Source organism: Podarcis vaucheri (assembly GCF_965113315.1).
Source record: "Podarcis vaucheri genome assembly, chromosome: 4".
Taxonomy (NCBI): domain Eukaryota; kingdom Metazoa; phylum Chordata; class Lepidosauria; order Squamata; family Lacertidae; genus Podarcis; species Podarcis vaucheri.
In genome coordinates this window covers 63,500,780-63,525,170 of record NC_138762.1, presented here as the reverse complement: position 1 = coordinate 63,525,170, position 24,391 = coordinate 63,500,780, and the positions used below count along the sequence as shown (strand labels likewise).

At 40.5% G+C, this 24,391-nt stretch overlaps 1 protein-coding gene across 11 annotated transcripts in view; it reads right to left on the bottom strand.

Annotated features, from left to right (window-relative positions):
• Nucleotides 1-24,391, bottom strand: part of DMD (dystrophin) — a 1,048,023-nt gene that overhangs the window by 333,830 nt on the left and 689,802 nt on the right. For all 11 annotated transcript variants that reach the window (XM_082219922.1, XM_082219929.1, XM_082219924.1 and 8 more), the window contains 2 exons: nucleotides 7,550-7,697; nucleotides 3,210-3,359 (listed from right to left, as the gene is read on the bottom strand). In XM_082219922.1, coding sequence (XP_082076048.1) covers nucleotides 3,210-3,359; nucleotides 7,550-7,697 — 298 coding nt within the window. The remainder of the gene's footprint in view (nucleotides 1-3,209; nucleotides 3,360-7,549; nucleotides 7,698-24,391) is intronic.

The window sequence follows — 24,391 nt, the reverse complement described above, 5'->3', positions numbered from 1 at the left end:
TAAAATTGCCTGACTGCATGCATTCCATCTGATAGGACTAAGTGCAAAAGTTGAAACTATAAAAGAAAGGAGATCCCTTTCAGGCAATGGCACTGAATGAATGTAAATAGGCAGATTATATAATTGTGAGTAAAATAGTTAATAGCAGGCTAAAGAACAGTCAAATCCTATTAAAGACACACTCAGCCTAAAGGCTACTTGAGAAATAGAGATTTTGCTACAAATGTGTTCACACACACACACACACACACACACACACACGAAAGGAAAGGGTTTATGTTGAAAAGTTCATTGGGTGGTTGTAATTTTTAAAGATAATATTGTTTTTCAAAAGAGTGCTCAAGTCAGGAAAAGCAGGTACATCTCAATTATTTTATTTGTTTCTAGGCCCTCAGTGTGTGCATGATATTACAAACTTCTATTTCACCTTCAGAATATATACTGTTTAGGTTAAACAGCATGGCTTAAAGAGATTTGTTTTTGTTCTTGTTTTTATTATGTATTTGTGTTCTCATTGTGTATTTTTATGTTGTGAGCCCCCGTGAGCTTCAAATGAAGGGTGGTATACAAATTCAATCAATCAAATTAGGTTAAAAATATTAAGCATAGTTATTTGTAACAAAAAAAGTGTATGCTATAACCTGGGGACTTTGACGGAGGAAACAGTACAGGAGAAAAGTATTAAGCACCCATTCCTCAGACAAATTAACAGCACTACATGGCTGCTTCCAAGTGAAAACAAACAACAGAACCAGCCATCCAGCCATAAGCACAGATCTCTCCCACCGCACCCAGTTGAACCTTCAGGTAGGTAAATACTGCTTTAGACATCTGGCAAACATTACATAGAAATAATCACATTGTGGGTATATCTTGCCAAGATTGAATGTGAATGATCAGTTAAATTACAGCCAGTGCAAATTATACAAACCATAGGCTTGTGCACTGACATGTTTTGTTTATTACCTTGTGGCTGGCTAAAAGAATGGTCCAATGCTTTCCCCAGAGCGGTAGGAAAGGTTCATGCATTATAGTCATGCTACTTCACTACACTGCTTCTGCTGAGAATGTAGGAACAACACATCGATTTGCTCTCGCAGTGAATAGCAAAATGGTCTCTTCAATGCCGAGTAATTATTAGGAAATAAAGAAGCAGATGGAAAAAAAGAGCAAAACAAGAATAATCTTGACAACCCACTTCTCTAGAACTAAGGTGGATAAATAAGGAAAACACAGCTGGTGGCAGCCAGCTTACCTTCATTCACCTCATCTGCCTCATCCCTCCTGCCTGACATTGGATCAAACATAAGTTTAAAGAGTAATCAACTCCTTCCGGCAAACCTACGGTTCACTAGCTCCAGGCCCAATCTACAAATGCATTTATTGCACAATAAAAAGCAAGAAAGACATTACAGAACTGTTTCGTGTCCTGGCAGGTGGTATATGACAAGAACTGCATGCATCACAAGGGCCAGGCTCTTTCCTGTGTTTTGAAGCACCGTGTTTACCCTGCTAGAGCAGGAAAAATATAACAATTAGGTTGTCTAAGTGATGAAAAAAATCAACTAAAGACACTTAACCTAAAAAAAAAAAAAAGTCTGCAATACAGCATAACAATACCTCTATAATTAAAACTACTCATAAAGACAGCATTGTTTTCAGACAACACTTTTGTATCAGGGCAATATACAATAAATGACAACACTTAGGTTTTAACATCATGCTTTTGAATGTGACCCTTCACCTCTATTCCACTTCACAATTTTACGGATTTTGACAAAATCCAAGTACATACCCTTCAAACATTTTGTAGAAATACAATTTTCAGCTCTGAAAATGTGCATTTAAACTATTATTTACATTTTCCGGACTTATAGAGCACAATTCTTGTATAAGTGCAACACTAATAAATTACTATTATTACTACTTATTAAATTTCTAGACCACCTCTTTCATGTTTCTCTTCCATCATGTCAAAGGTGATTACCTCTTCCAAGGCTGATCTGCTGCAACAGTGGAGTCTTAGTTTTACATATGAAGACATAATGACAATCACCTGTTCCTTAGCAGGTTTTAAAATTAGGTAAATACAATCTCAGATGAACAACACTGCATGACATATTACACTGTGTCTGTACACCATGACTGTAACTCTGACATACTAATAATGAGATACTACTGCAGAATTGTGGGAAGAACCAGCTGGCCATCTGTGCTGCATCTATTATACCCCAAAAACATCCAACCAGGGAGGGGGTGGTGGAGCTATAGTGGGTAGGCACAAGCTTTACTAAATTTACTTCCTCACACGATATGAGTCTGGAACAAATGGCTCTCCTGGCCTACCAGAATTACAATTATGAAGGTCATTAAAAGGGGTGGAGGGAGAGAGTGAAGAGCCACCGAAGAATGTGTACAGATAGCCATAATGGCAGAGGTAGGCCATTGTTTGGGCTTGGAGAGGTCAACGAGTATTTACCATCTTCAAGGCACTGTACAGATGTGTGCTACATTACTCTAGTTCCTCCTTGCCCTTTACTATCAGCCTAGAATGCACAAAAGCCTTTTTAAATCAACCTCAGTAGGGCGAGGATAGGGAGGCTTCAAGCTTGTGGATTCTTCTTTGTTTCTTACTAGTACCCTACAAATTCTGAGCCTCAAGAACTGAATGGAACTCATAGGCCTCCCACATAAAAATCCATTATTGGTTAGTTTCATTTCAGCAGTATAGTTTAGGAAACGAGAGTCCTTTCGTTGCTACTATTGTTAAAAATCTGGCAGCCAGACATTCTTGCCAATCTTCCAAAATCTCTCAGAGAACTACCAGTAGATTCAGACCTTCCTTCTGTGTACCACCCCCCCCCCCGCCGCTGCAGCATGGTATGAACTGAACCTAAAGTGTGAAGCAAATAACAGGTGCTGCAGAAATACAACTTGAAGAAAGAAGTCTATACCAGTGAAGCAACAGTCCACATACAGCAGTGACATGACTCCCCAGTGAAGGAGTGGGAAAGTTTGACTCTCCTCAAGTTGTCATTACAGGCATGCTTATTTCTTTAGTAAATGAAACGGTCAGATAAATCTGAATTGCATGCTGAGGGAAGTGGGGTGTGTGTGTGTGTGTGGTGGAAATAACTGCTGAAAAACACTGGAAACACCTGCAACAGATTACAGATACATGCTGCAACACAACTGTTAATATGCCTAACCTTTATCCAGCGATGGTTAGCCTCCTTGAGTCTAGTGTCAAGCTTATGTTTTACTTCAGGGCTCAGTGATGCACTACCAAGTGCTTTTCCTCCAGCTTCAGTTAATCGTTTCAGTATTCCCTTGTGTGGAGGCAGTTCTTCCACTCTTAACTGGAACAGACAAATGCAACATTTAAAATGAACTGTAGTAGAATTTTCAACTCCCTTATCTTCACCTCTATTGATTAGTTTATCAGCTGAAGTAAGTAGACTCAAGAGCTCAATTCAGCACAACATATCCACAGCTTTTGTTCTAGGTTGCTGTGCCTCAGGAAAAGGCGATGGATAGCAGTCCTTCTTTTGCATTAGAATAATTCCCACCTCCGCGACACAGCTGCTCACCAACATGGCAAAGCCATAGAGGAACGAAATAAAATATTTAAAACTCAGGAGAATAAAAAGGTCAAGTACTAATTCATAATATTGCTCAGAATTTAGTCACTTGGTGTTTCACAGGCCCAAAATAAAAAAAAATATGGTTAACTGTAATGATTTCCTTTCATATTGGCCCAGTATGTATATATAACCATAAACTATGGCTTAGTGATATGCACACAAACCTGAGGCTCGCATGCACTCTCTTCTCTAGTGTGACTGTTAGGAAAATATCCTAAGTTTCCACTTTTAAACCAACCAGTTTCCTGTTACTGCCTAACTCAGGAAACTCCGTTTAAACTGTGGGTGAAAATGAACCAAGATGATAAATTCTGGTTTGATTCTGACTTGTTTGAACCACCATAATTTATACTAACCAATGTTTACCCAATTCTGGACACCAGAAGGAACACTGGATTGCTTAAAAGCAGAAGCAAAAGCTTCTTATCTCTTAAACTGATAGTCATACTGGAAGAATTGAAGGCACATAAGCCTGAGTCACATGCTAGCCCGTGCATATAAAGCTAAACATCAAAAATTAGCATTTCACTTTGTTATACAGCTTCACCATAGCTGTGATGAGATTCAACAGAAATCTGTAACCTCCCAGTGATATGTGTAACTCTTTCATCTGTACTTGTATACCTGTATACACTTATTTTCTTTAAACATTCTGTGACGTTAATTTATTATGGATCTGATTCCTCCAATTATTAGATTTTTCTCCATGCAGATTTATTGTACTTCTGCCTGCTGCAGAAGTTATTCCAAGTCTACTACTACTACTCTGTTGTGTGTAGGTGCTCTAGTTTTAGCTATATAAGAGCAAACATGAGACTTGTGTCAATACTGGTATATAGGCTAATTTTACACAAAGTTTCACAAATCATCATCATTCATATACACCCTTCATATAAACATGCAGTGGAAACATTTTATTTTGAAGGCATGGAATGTATACACATATCTCTTGTTCTATCCTAATCACAGAAAATCAAATCAGGAGCAAGAGATTCATTTGAAGAAGAAAGCTTCTGCACACACATCACTTGCTGGATCAGAAACAGTGGGCATAACTTTCATGCGCATATATGTGCATGTTGTCCAACCACGCTGTATTATTTTCAGTGGGATGTGCATTCAGATGTGACATAACTATATTGGGCTGTTACACTTTAAGAAGGAGTGGGAGGAACCAAATTCAAATGTACATGTTTCAGCAAGAGCATTGCAGTTTTGTGGACACTGACACTGGCAGTGACATATTTAGATTGACAATTTCAATGCTCAGAGCACTTTATCAAATTTTCCTAAGATGAGGCAGAGGGCAATAAGCATAGCACAGTTCTGCCATGATCATTTCCTCTTTGCTGCCTCATCTCAGCATATCTTGACAATCCTCAGTTTAAGAAAGAGTCAGAACAAGGACATTTCACAGAGAGATTTTTTTTTAACCCACTTCCTTGGTTATAGTTTGACAGGTCCTATACATGGCAGAGAAATACTTCCTTTTTTAAGTTCCCCCATACAGACAAGTGTTTCTGCCCTTTTTCAAACCACTTTAATCAGAGCTCAATAATTTCTAGAGTGTTTTGCAGCATTAAGGATTGGCATGAATCAGATATTTTAAAGCTATGATCAAGCTAATGAATTAGTTCCCCAATGAAAAACTTTTCCTAGGATAACTAACAGCACACTTTTATGCATGCTAAATCAGAGGTAATGCCAACTGTGTGTAATGATGGTTACTCCCAGGGAAGTGGGCATAGGATTATACACTGAAGTTGCAATACTATAACCACTAACTTCTAAGTAGATATTATAAGATTGTGCTTTAACAAAGAATTAAAGTAGAATATTGAATTCTAGAGCATCAGTGTTTCTGGAAGTTAATTCTTGCACTTGGGTATAAATTCTGAAGTCAGACAGATTATAAAATAAAAAAACTGGAATTAAAAACACTAAACAATAATACTAAATTGGTGTAGTCGTCCCCCCCCCCAAAAAAAACCTCATTACTTCATTGTTGTATACAACTATGGAGCTATTTTGTATACAACTATGGAGCTATTTTTTTTATACTGTCCATGCGATTTTTTGGGCTGAAAATGGAGGTACTCATGCAGCTAATTGAGAAAGAATTGTTTTACTATTATATTCTAATGGATTATTGAATATTGCTTTATTTGATATAAGTTGTTTATTTTAAAGTTATTGTGACCTTTTTGTAGATCATTATTATTAATGTTTGCCATTTTAGCATGTTTTTGTATGTGTTGGAAGCCACACAGAGTGGCTGGGGAAACCCAGCCAGATGGGCGTGGAATAAATAAAAGTATTATTATTCTTATTATTCTTATTATTTTATTATGATTATTATTATTTTCTAGAAGTGCATAAGGAATGCAGTGCCAAAAGTTGTATTTATGTCAGTTTTTATAGGCCACTTTTCTGCAGAGAACATACATAGCAACAGAACCACTCCACCATGTATGTTAAAAATACTAGAGAGGCCAATCACAGGTCTCACTAGGGCCCAATGAAATACAACTATCTTAATGGCTCAGTAAAAGGTCTGAAGCACAGGGACTGACTATCTTGACTGTGAGTCTTGGAAGACCTGTTCCCTGCCTTGCAGGCCTTTTCCCATGTGGCATAAGAAGGTGGGGCCCTGACTGACTCCAGCTACAAAAGCTAAGGTTACCCTTGGGCTGGGGTGTTGGGGGGGTGCTGTTGGTTTTTTGTATCTTTATTTTAGACCTGTGATTTATGTGTAAACTGTCCAGTTTGGTTATGGTTTTTTTGATGTTTTATTTATTGTTTATGGTTATTTTTATAATGTTGCAATTGTGTATTTTTTCATGTTGTAAGCTGACGTTAGCATGGTTTGAATGGTAGAAAGGCAGCATACAAATAAAAGTATGTATGCATATAAACCTTCAGTGAGAGTGAGTTTAAGAACCTTGGCGCTCCTACCAAAATTGCTCAGTCTCAATGGACCATCTATCTTGCCGATGACAACTCTGGTGGTGATGCGATGGGAGGCAACACTTCTGACTAAGATCCTAACAAGAAGGCAGGGTTGTTTTATGTATTTGTACCCTACCCTTCAAAAAACTAAATACACCATCACAGCAAAAAGAAAAAAAGTACAATGTTGACAGTGCAGCAGGCAATACGAATGCACTAAAGTTGTATGCCTATGGTCTGACACACTTGGGCAAGCATATTGAAATTAGATCAGATTGCATTGGACATTTAGAGGCGAAAGCATTTTATTTGGTTTTTTGTTATGTCTAAATTGGAGCTGAGACATTAGACTTTGTACAATATTGAATGGTGTACCACTTTACTCTGGTGGAAAGCACCATGAACAAAGCAATCTATAGTACAAAGAGTGAAAAACATTCATAAAATAACCTATAATATAAGCCTTCCTAAATGTTTGTGCAAAATTATTTCCATTTACTTTTATACATATGATAAATAACCTTATATTAGGAAGGCATGGTTTGAATATATTCATTTTTATACTTGCCTCTTTGAATTTGCATTTGGGGTGGGGGCTGTCTCAAAATGAAGCACATCTCATTATTTCCTAGTCATTTTTTGCTAATCTGTGAGTGGACACCAGTTTGGTGGGCTTTAGTTCACTTGAAATTTTCAATACTCATTCAACATGGATATTTTTTTTAAAGCATGACAATGAATAGTAAAATGTATCTAGCTGTGTGGTTTTTGTGACATCTCCTTATGACCATTAATGCTGAGGCCTCAACTATAGATTCTAACTTGATTTGCATAGAAAATGTATTTGAAACACTTGAAAAACCAAAATGTTTACTGCTTTTTAATTTGGGGTGTAGGGAGAGTGGAAGGAGACAAAGGCAACTAATGATATAAAAATGGACAGGCTATTTCCATACCTTTACTTTCTGAAGAGTGTCCTTTAGCTGGTATTCATTTGCTGGTTCAACAGGAATGGCAACAACACTACTTGCTTCGTCTAACCATAAATAAAACTTATTTAAATTATATTGCAATTCTGTCAGAAGATTCTGTTCTTCTTCTAGCCTGTGGTAATAAAAGAAAAATATCAACATTAACAGGGTGGTTCCAAGTATATTAATTATTAACGCTACCCAGCATAGTAGTAGCACTTAATGGAAAGGTAACAGATAAATATATAAATTCCATCATTAAAGACACATGAAAACATTGTTCACTGAAACATACATTAACTGAAGCCCTAGTTTTGATTAGCTCAAAATTTAGGTGGAGTTTCATTTTTATAATAGATTTTTTAAAAATTCAGCACTTGGTTCATAGCACTCAAAACTGTCAGTCCTGAATTTCAGGCTTTGCCCTCAAAAAGAATGTACCTGAAAGATGCACTAAAACTTCTAATGCTGCATACTTTTAAAATAGATTCTAAAGGATAAATATGCCTTACTCCTATAGCTCATTTACTCATTCCCTCTCCATAATCTGTTATCTGCTAATCTTAATATTATTCTGTGACCTCTATTTGTTTCAAGCACACTTCAGTGATTAACTCCTACTGCCTTTAACAAGACTTAGGCACACTGAACATTCCTTGGACTGACTTTCTGGAGCACAGGGCTTGCTGGCACTTTCCTGAAGGGAAACATGAATACCTAGAAAGCATCTGTGTACCTGTAGAAAGCTATTTTGTACTCAGGAAAGCTCTTTTGTACTTAGGGTTCTCTGTGCTTATCAGAGATATATATTGGATGACATTTTCACTTCATCCATCTAGAAACATCAACAATGGCTTACCTACACCAGCCTTTTCCTTAGAGCTCTGGATTTTTACATTAAAAATCTGAATACTTAGCAAAAGAAATGTGTGGAGGAAAACCCAGATGCATGGATTCCTTTATGTTAAACAAGCTGCACTCTATCATGCATTGAACTCTGCAGGACTCACTTACAACAGACCGTGTAAAGCACAGGTGTCAAACACAAGGCCCGCGGGCCAAATCCGGCCCGCGAGACCTCGTCATGTGGCCCGTGTAGCCACCGCCGGCCGCCAGCCTTCACCTTTTATTATTCATTTATTTAGACTCTAAAAGAACGGGAGAGAGAAAGCCTCCGGATACGGGATCAGCAAGCCCGCCAGGTGGCAGCGCCCGCCGGATCCCCGTCACGGCCAATCCCAGGCAGCCCCAAACACGTGCGCCCACCCTGAGCGCACCAGGCGGCGAAGCAGCCCAGCCGTCTGTGCGCCGTCGGGAAACCCAGGGAGAAGTGGGAGGGGAAAAGGAGAAGAGGAAAGCACACACACAACATACACCCCCCGAGCCAAGCAAGCGTGATTTGCAGGGTAAAAACCCTGCCAAGCGCTCATTGCCCGTCGCCAGCGCGGTGCGCAAAGACATCCTCCTCCTCCTCTTCCTCCTCCCAGAGCCGGGCCGCCGCGGGGGCGAGGGGGGCTACCTTCCTGCTGGCCTCCCCCCAAGCGGACACTCATAGAAGCCTCCATGCACCAGGCCGGCGGAGGGAGGGACGGACAGAGGGAGGGCGCTGGAAAGGGAGATGCGATGGGTGGGGGAAGAGGGCGAAAGGCGCTCCGTGTGCCCCCGAGGAAAGGGGGCTTATTTCCCCAAGGGGGGGGCTCATGTTTGGAGTGGGGTGGGGGGCAGGCTGCAGCCGCTGTTGGTGCCACCGCCGCTGCTGCAAAGGCCACTGGTCAGTTGCTGGTGCCAGGGCTGCCTCTCAGAGCCTGCGCATCCAGCCCGGCCGCCGCGTTTTCCCCGCAGGCAGGAGAGGGCAGAGGCGCTTCCTGCCACCCCCCCATAAGGCTCCCGAGCGGGGAGGAGGGCTGCGGAGGGAGAGAGATCCACCCGGGATGCGGGCGTCCAAGGCGAGTGGGCGCAATCCGAGCCACCGGCAGGCCCCCTCCCGTCGTTGCCGCCGCCGCCGCCAGCACAAAGCTCGGTGGCTCTGCTGCTGCCGCCGTCGCCGCTGCTCCTGTGCCGGCCGAGGCGGGGTTCACCTAAGGCTGCTGGGGCTCCGGGCGGGCGGAGAGGGAGCCATCGGGGCTCCCCGCCATTGACAGGCGGGCTGGAGGCGGTCGGGGCGGGGAGGGGGGCTTGGGGAGCGATTCTAAACTCAAGGGTGAACCACGACGTCATGGGCATAGTCAGGATTTTTGTTGGTGGCGGGCAGGACACCCACCTGCCATCATCCTCTGCCTGGCTCTGGCTAGCAGATTCAGAATGAAATGTCTCAACAAGAGTTGTTTAAAATTGTTTGGCAATATTTGTATGTTTTTAAAAAAATATTACTGTACAATAATTGTACATTTGAATATCTACTTGCCATTATTCTGACTATGTTTCTGCTTTCAGAGCTAGTTATTACAAAAAACAGTAATAATTGAATGCAGTGACAATAATTTATGATAATAAAGAGTGGACACATAGTCCTACAGATACAACTGGCCCTTGGAGGGTGACCAAACTGCTGATGCGGCCCCCGATGAATTTGAGTTTGACACCCCTGGTGTAAAGGATTTGGTTTTTACTCTTCATTTCCTGTGTTTATTCTTTTACATTCCGTAAAGGATGAGCAATGGCCACAACAAAAACCCTGGTGCAGTTTTCCCCCCTTGGAAAGCGTGGCTGTGATCCAAACTATGTATACAAGTTTGCCTGTTCGCAATGTAATGCCAGAGGTGTGGGAAAGAAAGCTGTGTGTCAAAAGCAGCCTGGGCTCCACAGGGTGCTTTTACCCCCAACCAAAAAGTAACAAAGGGATACAATCAGACAATGGCTTAATCCATCTTTCTTCCACCTCTTTTCTGTTTTCTCCCCACGGTGCTTTCCGAAGATGTTGTGGTGCTTCCCGCAATTTTTTTTTGCTAGTTTCCTTGTTTTGGGTCTCATTGAGAAAATCAGTTTTTGTTTTTCATAGCACTAATTCAGCTCTTCGGTTCTGCAGTGGGTACGGTTTGCCAGCATTCTGGACTTCCAAACTATCCAGATTCCTTCTTCAGCCTTCATTCTGATCCTAAGTTTGCCACCAGCCCCTTCATAAAAACCTACCATCCCCAAATGGGAAAGAGTTGTTTTGGTAAGAAATAAGTGGCAGGCATCTGCACCCACTTTCAACTTATCATTTCATGGTTTGAAAGGAACTCTCAGGTTATTCTGGGACTAGTGGGACCTGCACAGCGACACCTGCCTCACATTTCTATCCCCACTAGGATTTGTAAATATATATTTTAATCCTGATGCATTTGAGGAAAATAATAAACAACAACTCTCTTTACTATGGACTTAAAAGCCATATTTACCTTCTGAATCAATTGAATGCACTTAAAATAGTGGGAAGATGGGAAAATATTTGTGTTTTTCAAATTTATCCAGTGTTCTGATTTGTATTACAGCTGATTTTTATTCCAGATCAAGGCACAGACACTTACAATAACTGGAGCAAACATGGTTTATACCAGTGGTTCCCAACTGGTGGTCTGCGGTCCCCAGAACCCATCCACAGGGTCTGTGGCACCATTCACATAACAAAAACTATAATAGAGATATATTTGTTTTTTCAAAAGTAGGGGGTCCATGGATTTTCTTTTGAAAAACAGGGTGTCTGCAATACTTACCTAATTGGGACCCCTAGTTTATACAGTTTTTTTCCGGAGCTATGAACTACGGTGAATTGATAAGCTTTCTGTTAAAAAGTTAATATGTATGGCTAAGCAAACTAAGCTCAATTCTTCCAATATTTCCAATGAGGCACTTTGTAATATTACAGACTTTGCTAGACTAGCTGGGAAATGCTCTGTTATATTGCAAGAGTTTCAGAATTGAGATAAGTGCCCCCTTCCCTTCTTCCTTCCTTCCTTCCTTCTTCTCTTCCTTCATTTGTGGGCCAAAACTAAAGATTTATATGATTTATTAAACAGTAGTTTCTTAATGGCATCTGAACAAGGAAACTGTGGTTTAATCTCACTTTACTAACTGAAATTTGTTCTCAGCTCAATAATCATGGTTTACTAAGATTAACTAGTTAAATTTGAATTGCCCTAAAAATAAATATGCTCCTAAGAAAGGTAACTAATAATGATTCCTAGTTTCTAGAAAATCTTGATAAATCTCTAGTGGGTATTGGAAGATCTCCAGGATATATCTAATATATGATAATGATACTCTGTCTTTAAACCCTCTGGTTATATTTTATGTAGCAGAATAAATAGGCATGTCTGTTAAAGTTTAATTGGCAACACTTTGAAGAATGCACGCCATTGATTTGAGAGCTTGTATTGATTTCTTTGTCAAGCTAACTCTACTGTTAAAACTATACCTATTAGTATTTTTATTTTACATAAAAGTATCTAAATTTAAAAACTTCTAGACAAGCATCACTATTTTTAAACTAGAGAAACACTGAGAATTTCATGATGAGAACTGCAGTTAAAAGGAGAACTAGATGCATATATTTTGCATAGATCTATGAAATACCAATAGCTTAAAATCTATTTAGGGCATAATCCTACGATCTCTGGAGGGTGTTCCAGATGCTATATGGTTTTTCAGATCTCCCTCTCTGAGGATGGAGAGTGAAATCTGTTTTCAGAGATGGAGAGCCAAACTCCTATCTGCAACTGCAGAAAGGTATAAAGTTGGTGCTTCTCCTAAGACAAAAAAGGAAGTATATGCCAGGAGAAGTTGTGGATTTGCAGGATCCAAAGCCCTGCAGTTCACCCAACGTACCCGAAGAATGTGGGGGTAGGGGGAGATTACACTAGCCCTGAAGCTGAAGCTCTTTTGAACAGCACTGAGATGACACAATGGTGATGATGTATATTGTTCCTTCCTGACCATCACTGCCATACAAATGGGCTCTAAGATAAGCTCCTACCTGCACCTGGTAATTATTGTATGTGAACCACGTTGAATACTAAAAAACAAGAACAAGTATTGATAGTATAATTCCGATTCTAGCACTGAAATAATCAAGGGGTTGAACAACTGTATGGGGAATGTTTATAACATTTGGGTCTTTTCCATTTCAAAAAAAAGGTAAGCTAGATAAGAGGGAACTGTGTTGAGGTGTGACTATGCATGGAGTGGATAAAGTGGATTGAGAAAAGTGCTTCTCCATATCTCATAACACTAGAACTGAATGTTGGAAGATTCAAGACAAACAAAATGAAGTGCTTCTTCACACAGTGAAGTTGAACTATGGAATTCGCTGCTGCAGGAGGGTAGGGATGGCTGCCAACTTGGGTGGCTTTAAAAGAGGGTTAGACAAATTCATGGAGGATAAGGCTAACAATGGCTGTAAAACCACGATGGCTATGTTCTGTTTCAGTTGCTGGGAATCCCAAGTGGGGAGAATGCACTTGTAATCGGGTTCTGCTTGCACACCTTTCATTGGCATCTGGTTGGCCACCATGAGAACAGCATGCTGGGCTAGAGGGGCCACTGGCCGGATCCAGCAGGGCTCTTCTTAAGTTCTTACAGCAAAAGACAGCTTTACTATGCACACAGTAAATCACATTGAGACAAGCTGCAGCAAATATTTAGAAGTGGCATGCCACAGAATTAAGGGGACATTAATCACATATTATGTGCAAAGTACCCATTTCTAGAAGAAAAATATTATTACAAAGTAGTGGAATACTTTAAAGCATTAAAGCAATGCTGTGCTTCTAAGGTTATCATCTTGACAGCAATGTTTAAAAATGTTTTACTCAAGCATTCAAGATCTCAAGTGCTATATCTTTGTTTACCTACAGGTTTAATGATTTGCTAGGATTTATTCCAACATGTGGTAGTAACAGTAATAAATGGTGCATTTAAAACTCTCCATCTGCAATTAAGTGCTAGATATTTTATTTCAAGAGTCATTTCAATACATTTACCCAAGAACAAGCTGTGGCTTCTGTTTGAAATATTGGATGAGTGGCTGCTTGCATTACAAATACTCCTAATAAATTTTCAGTAAGTGGAATAACAGTGAGCACAGCAAGAAATTCACATATAACTTCAGAAGTAAATGAAAAAAAGAAAAGAAAAAGATTATGCTTCTGTGTTATACAGTCAACTGTATACACAAACACACAGAAAGCATCTTGCAGTTGGAAGGTATCAAACCCACTCCTGACCATTATATTGCTACAAAAACAATTAGCCAGTTTTAACAACATGTATCACAATTATGTTATTATTTTATTTGAGATATTTTAAGCCACCTTTCATTGTTATCTGCCCCAGGCTGGGCTCCAATATAAAACAAAACATACAAATACTTCTAAATAAGAGTACATAAAAATAATTAAAATGTTATTGATAAATCACATATCAAAACACCATTCAATGCTATAGGCAGTTCCATCCTGGGCACCAATCAACTTAATCAACATCCCATAAACGCCTGGGTACATAAATAGTTTTTCAAGTTGGTTCTGAAAAGAAAGTAAGTAAGGCAGCCTCCAGCTGCACTCTAGAGAGGAGAACATTTCATAGAAAACCAATGAGGGGTCAAGGAGAAGCAGCAGTATTACTCCCTGCTGATTGCATGTATTAAAGCTGCAATTATTGCTCTGATTCTTTTCCTGGAAACCTATGGCCACATTCAAGTGCAACAATAGATTGCTGACCTCAGGCCCTTTTGGTTGATCTGCTCTCTGTTTCTCCTAAAGCATTCAAATAAATGCATCAGACATTGTTGAAGGTGCAGCCCCTGGCAATGTCCCTCCCTTCCCAACATGAGCACAGGCCATCCCCCTATAACCAAGCATTCAACATTAAGGACAAATATCCTAGGCCTGTACACATATAGGGCTACACAGGGTTCCTAATCTCAAGAAATAGCAATTGATGTAGTTTGCCAGATGACATGGCCAGCAACTGTGTAGAAATTGGGGATAAGGCTAGTAGGCTGTCTGCACACACCCAGAGAAGGAAGGCAAACAGCCAACTGTTGTTGTTTAGTCGTCCTTCTTGTCTTCTGTCGTCCCCTACTGCTTGTGCCCTCCATCTTTCCCAGCATCAGGGTCTTTTCCAGGGAGTCTTCTCTTCTCATGAGGTGACCAAAGTATTGGAGTCTCAGCTTCAGGATCTGTCCTTCCAGTGAGCACTCAGGGCTGATTTCCTTAAGAATGGGTAGGTTTGATCTTCTTGCAGTCCATGGGACTCTTGAGTCTCCTCCAGCACCATAATTCAAAAGCATCAGTTCTTCGGCGATCAGACAACTATTAATTCTTTATTGGCAAAAGCACACACTTACAGAAGCTCCTAGGGTGTACTAGACACACACACACTCCTAGTGTCTACATAGCTGGCATGAACTCTTCTAGGTTCATTCTGGAAGCATCAGTGGGACCACACACCCTACTCCTGGGCTTATGTACACTCGCCTGATGGAGTGCATCCATACAACCTGAGACTTCTGCACAGGTCATCGCTGTGCTTCCCTCTTCAAGCCCCTCCTGGTTCTAGAAAACAGTGGGGGCGGAGGCCAGGGGGCATTTGACTAGCCTGCCCCTTGCTTGAGCATGTTTGAGTCCTCTGCTTCTAACACATTCTGTGCCCCCACCTCCGTATCTGACTGCTTGCACCCTTACCCTCCCTTACTCTCATGGGTGGCATCAAATTCCATGAATTGCTGGCCCCCTCTCCAGGGTCATCCTCCAGCTCCTCTGCTTCCATCACACACTAGTCAGAGCCCTGCCACTCCCTGACATCTGACCTCACACTTTCAGCATTTGTTAAATCCTAAGAAGTCCTTCCGAAATGTGCAAGTTGGTCCTTAGGCTTGATTTCTTATAAGTGCAGAGCAGGTCATAATCATAGAATTGGAAGGGACCACACGGGTCATCTAGTCAATCATTGTTTTTAAGGGACTACATAATAAGGAGTAATTAGCATTCATCTTGAGAAATCACAGTTTCTATTATTAGTAAGAATTTCTTCCATAAGGCCCCAAATATGATGGTCTCTCAGATCTTGGGTGATGGCACTTTTTAACTACTATACTTCTTATGGTGGAGGTGTGCCAGCTTATATTTCCTAGACCTAGATTGAAACTAAATCCATTGCCTCTGCTAGAGAATGCCTCTTGGATTCATATACTCCAAGACACAAGGACAAGGCAAATAGAGTATGCCACCTAAATAAGGAACTTGCCCAGAACAAAGAACAAAATGTTCCCTCTTGCTTGAAAGAAAAGAAAAGAACTCTTTTCCTAGGGTTCTCTCAGCTCTAAGAAACACATCAATAGTTATTTTCAAATGGGGATTTTAGTGGCCATTAATGTGTGTCTGTAACTTTTAACCTTGCCATTTTAGTCCTGCAATTTATTAGGAAGAGTAATTACCTGATCAGCAAGGTAATCAAATATAACCAGTTTAAATGAATTCGTGTCCCCAGGCTTTCAGCCAGTGGCAGTTGGTTCTCTCACAAAGCTGACATACTTTGTCTCTGGGGGAAGAAAGGGAGGGAGATGGAAACTTGCCAGATGTAGCAAATTTGTTAAGTAATAGACTACATTTTAATTCTTGAAGAGCTTTCAAAGGTGTAAAGTAAGTATGTTTGTAGAGAGAGGAATAAAGAGGAACCCGAAATGAAGCCATTTTGTTTCCAGCTGTAATATTAATAGACAAGCAACATTCATTTAACCTATTCAATTCCAAACGTCTTTCACTTATCAGAAATGATAGTGAAGGTTAGGGTCAGATAAGTCTCCTGCAATTCACATGGAATTTCTGAAACAACAGCTATTATGAGCTGATATTCAACTAATGCAAAACCCAATTTCTCTGCTAGGAACACATCAGACTTGATGGTCAAATCAAGGCAACAATGCAGATGGTAACATTTTGAATTTGAATATTATATTCTTAAGCAGCTAGACAAAGAACATCTACGGAAGCTCTCCAATCAAAGCTATTAAAGCAAATTTTCTCTGTACCACCCTGTGCCCAAAACGCATCATTGCGCCTAGAGGCTAATCTTTCCTCGGTAGAATTACGGATGTGGCATAGGACACTTAAGTACTGGCTTCACCTAAACTCAAATCCCCTCGGTCTCATATCCCCAGTGCTGCAAGATAGACAATTTTAGTCCAGGCTCTCTTGTGACAATCAAAAACTTCACTCTTGTGGCTTATCACCACAACAGCTACTCACTTTGGGTTTTAGTAAAGCAAACAGTCTAATTTGTCAGTGTCTACATGATATCGAGCGTCAGAACAAATTGGCCACAATAAGTAAATTTTGCCCATGGTATGACTATTTTCCACCTTCTCATTTCGACTCTCTGGCACCCTATCTGCATACCCTAGCAATTCTAAAATATAGACACACTTTTACTCTCACAAGATTGAATGTATTGCCCTTGGCTGCACTTGAGGGATGATTCCAACAGATTCCACACAAAAAACGCTTATGTCCCTATGGAGATGGCAGTACCCAATCGGTGGTGCATGCCCTTCTGGCTTGCACTCTTTATAAAGACTTGAGGAATGAGATTATCACCCCTCTTTAATTGTCCATTCTGGGTCACCCAACCACTGCCACAGTGTCCTTTCTCTTGGCAGATCAAGATAAACAGGTGGCAGCAAAGGTTGCAAGGTTTTTAGCTGGGGCAATCAGAATAAGACCCACTATTTGACTATGGATTCAAAACCCTAAAATGTATTTTATATAATTGAATTTTTATTACTATTCTTTGTATATCGTATTGTTGTTTTATTGCTATGGCGGATGGCTGATGCAAATAAAAATTCATTCACTCGTTGATTAATGTATACCTACCTCCACAAAGAGAGAAAAGACTGATAAGAAATACTTGGGCTCAATTAGAACAGTATCTTGACAAACTACTAAATCAATTTCCTGATGCCTCTGTAGTGGTGGCAGGTGACCTAAATGCCAGAACTGGACAATCTGATGAGGCTTTGTGTGCCCATTTCCACGAAACAGCCCCCATTATAGATGAAACCCACCCAATACCAGCTAGAATCTCAAAGGATAAAGGCTGCAATTATGCCGGCTTATGCCTACTACACTTGGTCAATAAGTTGGACCTGGTTATATTAAATGGCCGCACAGAGGGGGAGAAGGTCGGAGAATTCACATTTATATCTAACAATGGCGCCTCCACAATTGATTATATAATTGTGTCGTATGATCTTCAAAACAAAGTTCTGGAATGCAAAGTGGAGGAGCGCTTAGACAGTGATCATCTGCCATTAAGTGCACTTGTGGCTGCGGGAAAGGATTTATCCTGCGCTGAAAAAATCGAGCATTCGAGCCCTACAGCTTTGGAGCTCAGATATTCGCGCATTAGATGGACAGATGAACTGCATAAGGAAATTTCAAGTAGGCTATGCTCAAAGGAATTCCTCATTAAGAGAGAAAACATCATAACTTCCTCAAGCCATGAATTAAAGATAAATTTATTTCAGGAGCTAATTTTACTCCTTCAAGATCCCCTGAAGGAAAAAAGGAACAGGCCAAGTAGACAATCCTCAGTATATAAAAACTCCAAACCCTGGTTCGATCAAGAATGTCAGGATATGAAGCTAAATTTACTGAAAAAATACAAGAATTATAGATCTGCCAATTTACCCCAACTCCCCACGGGCTGGTTTGAAGATAAACGGAATTATAAAATTTTGATCAAAAACAAAAAACTCCTGGCACAGAAAAGAGAATGGAAATGCCTAATAGATGCATCCAGAGAGAGAGATTCGGCCACCTTCTGGAGACTGGTAGCAAATGGAGTGCGACCTACTTCCTCAGAAGTGGAGTATACTATACCTGCAGGGACTTGGGAGGCATTTTTTCAATCTTCATATTCAGCTCTGCCTCTGACACAGCCACTAATACAGTGTGCGGCAGATGATGAGTGGCCTCCGGTGTCGGTTGCGGAGATTAGGAGGCTTATTCAGGCACTCAAATACAGAAAAGCCCCGGGAGCAGATAACATCTCTCCTGAACTTCTCAAAGCCAATATTGACTGGTGGGCCCCAGTCCTTGCCACCCTTTTCACCAGCATAGATCAAACAGCAATAATACCAGAGGACTGGGGATTGGCAATCATCGTTCCCATATTCAAGAAAGGCTGTAAACTTGATCCAGCCAATTACAGACCAATCAGTCTCTTAAGCATCATCAGCAAACTTTATGCAACTCACTTACGTGAAAAGTTTGCGGACTGGCTATAACAGGAGCACATCCTAAAGGAAGCCCAGGCTGGCTTCAGGGCACATAGATCAACTCTAGACCAAGGACTGGTATTGCAACATCTAGTGGAGAAATACACCTCAAAGAAAGGAGGCTCTCTCTATGTAGCCTTTATAGATTTCAAATCAGCCTTCGACTCGATACCCCGGCACAGACTTTGGGAAAAACTAAATGTCACAAACATCGATAGACGTCTTTTGCTTCTTATCCGTAGACTACATGAAAATACTCGGATCCGTGTTAGATGCGACCGTTATGGGAACCTATCAAAGGAAATCCAAAGTTCCCATGGTGTCAAGCAAGGCTGTGTTCTTGCCCCTATTCTTTTTAACTTCTATATAAACTCCTTAGTCGGAAAGATGGAGGAAGCAAGTACTCACTCCCCAAATCTAAATAATACACCAATCCCGGTCCTTTTGTACGCAGATGATGCGGCACTTATTTCCTTCTCTTGTGTGGGTCTAAGAAAACTTTTACGAGCTCTTACAGAGTATTGCGAAGCTGAACACCTAATAATAAACTACACCAAATCAAAAATTATGGTGTTCTCCAAGAGAAAACTCCGACATAAATGGAAAATTAATAACCAACCTATTGAGCAAGTAACATCTTTTAGATATCTTGGAATAATTTTCGATGAGAAGGGGTCTTGGTGCCATCAGATTAAGAATTCCATTGTAAATGCGCAAAGATCTTCCAGAGCTATCATAAGATTCTTTTATAGAAAAGGAGGTCAATATGTTCCCGCTGCCTCCCAGGTCTTTGTTGCAAAAATACTTCCACAATTGACCTATGGCACCCAGATATTTAATTGTCAAAAACTCAAGTCCCTGGAATCTGTACAAACTAAATTTTATCGTTCCCTACTAGGGTTACCTACCTGTGTCTCTAACACTGCCGTTAGGCTGGAGGTTGGCCAACTCCCTATTAATGCCAGGATATGGATCCTGAAGATTCATTTCTGGCTAAAACTCATATTTTTCCCAGTGGGAGTGGCTCCATTGACTCTACTAGACCCGTTCCAGTCTAAATGGAGATTGTCGCTCTATGAAAAACTGAGGGGCCTGGGGCTTTCCTCACAAGAACTTATAGCCTCAGGCTTTGAAAAGGCTAAAATGATGGTGAGCCAGCGAATAGGAGATGTAGAGCTTCAGGACCATATGAGCAAGATAGATAAATATCCAGCTATCCAAGATTATGGAAAAGGGTTTAACCTAACCCCATATTTGATGGACCTACAAATCGCAAAATATAGGCGGGCGTTTACCCTTACTAGATTTGATGTATTGCCATCTGCCTTACTAAAGGGCAGATACGAGGGCACACCCTATGCTGAACGAGTTTGCCCATGTGGTCTGAAGGTGGAAACGGCTTCACATGTGTTGTTACACTGCGACCTTTACGGGGATATCAGGTTACTGTTTATCTCCCCTATCGTTCAGAAATTTCCAGGTCGATCTGAATCTCAGCGGCTGAAAATCCTACTAGGAGACAAAAACCCAGAAGTAACATTGAAAGTGGCCAAGTTTTCTGCGGCCGCGATCAAGCGGAGGGCATTAGCTGTAAAAAAGTAAAAGATCTGACCCCTGGATAAGCCCCCCCTTTTTTTAAGCCCATACATATACTGTAGTGCATACATGAGTATGTATATGTGTGTGTGTGTATATGTGCATTGTTTTTATGTATAATTTTACAACTTTTAACTGACACCACCATTCCCTTGTAAATTATTGCTGCCTTTTATGTTTTTTTTTTCTTCCCCCTTTCTTCTGGTCTATGACCGTAATAAATTTATTCATTCATTCATTCATTCATTCATTCACTCACTCATTCTATAGTAGCCATTTGTGGTGTGGGCTCATTTCAGCGTCTGTGTGGTGCCCACAGCAGTTTATCTAGTTTGCAAATATGTCCGTGGGCCCAAATAAGTGGCAATCCCAAACATGTGTAACTAGAGAAGGCCTGGGTTTCAACAAATAGTTCTGCTGCCATTGCTCCTCATTTGGCCCTGGAATACTGTCAAAATAGTATAATTATATGCATATATTTACTCCGTAGTGTTATGTGACCAAATGAATTGGGAATTAAATGAATTTACTAGGATATAAATATATGTTTTTATGCCAGGAAGCAAAAGTAATTTACTAAAGTAGATACTCAGTATTTAAAATGTACTGCTTTCTCTTCAGCTATTGATTTGTAATTATAAGTTAACAAGAGCCCTGCAGCAAATGATTTAACTGGTAAGTTAACAATCAATAAGTGCAACAAGTTTCTTCAAGCTACCTCCAAACTCTTTGGACTCTCTAGTTTAGGATGGGAAACTCCTTCGTTTTTGTGAGGGAAATAATATTGGTTAGGGATGAGTTATATAATGGAGAGAAGGAGAAGACTTGGAGCATCTTTTGTCAAGATCTTTCCTCCAGTTATTGCATCTGTTGCAGAGAAACTGTGTTTATTCAACACACAAACATTCATCCTCTTGATTACATTGTGTCTAGTTTCTTATCCTTCCTCTGTTGTCTCTTCTGAGTTGAATTTTAGATTATAAACTCCATAGGGCAGGGATATGTCTTTTGTACTTTGTAAACCATCATGGCATGTTGATTTATCACTAGGAAAAAAGCAATTTCTTCTCCGCATTTGGTCATCTACTTTTTTGGGAATATTGTATGGAATGTGTTTCTGCAAGTCTCTTAGTATCTACTGATGTCATGGGTGGCAACTTTTCCGGCCACATCTGGGCAATCTTATTTAAATACATTTAGAAATACGTTTAATTCTCACTTTTCTTCAGAGGCTAATGACTCTCCTGCACTGCATAGCAGTGTTATTTGGGGGGTGGGGAGAGTGACCATACTTAGTGAGAAATGTTCTGTCACATAGAAACACCCTGCATTTTATGAAATGTTTTATTATTTTTCTTTTCTTTTCGTGTTCCTTTTTTCTATCACACATTCCCTTTAAATCCTGGAAACCATACCTCCCACAAAAACAAAGCAAACCAGATCCAAACAGAAAACTCTGCCACAGTCCAGCTTTGCTCTCTACTCTCCATTGCATCCAACCATCCTTTAATAATGCTTGATTGCTATACCGTTGGGTTGTGAAAGGGGAAAGTTAATCTGTCTGTCGTCTGTCTGTCTGTCTGTCTGTCTGTCTGTCTGTCTGTCTGTCTGTAGAACTGGTCTACCCTCAGTGGACCACTTTCAACAAGTGGGTAGGGTCATTATTCTCCAAAGGAATGATCTTTGCAGCCACACATCGAATCTAAACCGGGGCTGCCAAATTCCTACTAAAAGCGGATCTTGCATTTAGCATTGAAATTAAATTTAATCCACAGGGATTTGCTCCACTTGGGAGCTCTGCTAGGGAACTCCTGAGTGGAGCCAATTTAAGCAGGGCTTGCATCTGGTGCCAAATTGAAAAGGTTCCAATTGCAAGCCTTGCATGCCAATGAATAACTGGAAGGGTACTTTAAGGATCCCGGATGCTCTTTTGCAGCTGTAGTCACAGGATGTCAGGTGTGAAGCAGGTAGGCATGGCTTATGGACTAAATTCAGACTCCTGGCAGGCTAAATTAGCCTGTGGGCCAGATGTTCTTCATGCTTGGTGTACATCTTTGAAAATAACACACTGTTCGCCTGTTGCAGCAAAAACAACCAAGTTTCCCATGTCATTCTGCAGAACTAATACATAAATATTTGTATGCTTAGTTTAGTATAATAAATATGTTACCTTTTTAGGTGCCCTCCCTTTATCTGAAAAAAGTCTAAATGTTTGTAAGTACCGTACTTTTCCGTCGATAAGATGCCCCCATGTATGACGTCCCCTATTTTGGGGGACTCAAATTTAAGAAAATGGAGGCAGATGGCTCAGGGTTGTTGAGCTTTTTGGGGAGGACTGCCCAGAGTTGTTGAGCCGCCCACTTCCCACAGTAACAGCCAATCACCAACAGACCATTCCCCACATCAAAACCACAGACCCGCCTGAGAAAAGACTCCCAGAACAGCAGCCGCCAATCGCGGCAGCGATAGCCAATCCACAGCAGTCGTTGCTGCAGAAACCAATCACCAACCCAATTAGAGCAGCAGCAGCCAATCCAAAGAAGCTCTTCTAGCAGCCAACAATCACCCACCAAGTCGTGGGTGACAAGCTCCTGCTTGTGCCTGCAGCCAATCACTCGCCCACCCCATTCACTATCCATGTATAAGACAAGGCACGTTTTTGAACATTAAAAAGGTAAAGTTATTTTACAGTAAAAAACAACAACAACACCTTGTCTTATACACGGAAAAGTACGGTATATGAGAAATAATCTTTCAAGTACTGCTGCATGTGAAACATTAGGATCAATTATGTGAAGGTGTGGCAGAAACAGCCATTTAGCACCCTACTGCTGCAGCTTACCTCTGGCACATTCAGTATCTCACACATTTCAAGAGAAATTGAATTCATCAATAACCTTCCACGTTTTCCTGTTCACATGAACATCTGTGCAGCTCAGGCAAACTTATAAATTAAAAGGGGCATTGCTATTGTAAAAATAAAGAGCTGAACAAAGTATGCTGTATTTTGTCCTTCGACATCTCTTGCTTGGGGGGGGGGGAGGGTTTGAAACCACACCTGCAAAATTACTGATAGACACCTTATTTTCTCTTGTAAGCTAGCAGCAATCATATTTCAACCTTTCAGAACAACAAAATTCTTTATGAATCACAGTAATTTCCTGACAAAATATCTAACCAGATTTCCAGACCAACCCCTTGTGCTATCAAGTAGTAATATCAAGTAAATATTGAAATCATTTTATTCTGCTGCTTCTTTGTGCTTTGTCAATCTAACTGAAACAGGGTAGTGTTGCTTTTTACAGAGAAATTGCTCACTTTTCTGTATTTTCATTTGAAACATCCTGAAAGGGTTGCTACGAAACAATGATCAATATAGTTTTGACACACACTCACATGTAATAGTAATAATACAGTTTTATAAATTAGGTGTAAGTTATTTTTAACCCAACTGTATACTTTTAACCCAGCTGTATACTTCCAGTTACACAAAAGTAAATTCCACTGAGTTCACTGGTGCTCACAGCCAACTCAGCATGCAAAGCAGGGCAGCCTTGTATCATGAACAGGTTTTGCTTGTTTCATTAAACTCTATAATCCTAAACATGTTTACTTGGAAGAAAGCCACTGCGTTTAGTTCGCATATGTGCTTTAGTCACATGCAGACTGTTGTATTCCAATCAAATCCAGGTTAAATTCAGACTAAAAGCACAATCCCATACACGATTACTCAGAAGTAAATCCCAGTGAGTTCAGTGGGGCCTACTCACAGAAAGTGGAATAGGACTGCAGCCTACATTAGATAAACTGCAGTTAGGTCCCACTGAAATAAATGGGACAAGTTAGTGGTGGCTTAACTTAAGACACTTCAGTTGGAATGAAGTCCAACCTTACAATAATAAAATTTCACATTTTGACCCTATATTTTTAAGTGTACACTTGCAGATTTTGCTAAATATTTAGAAAAAGCT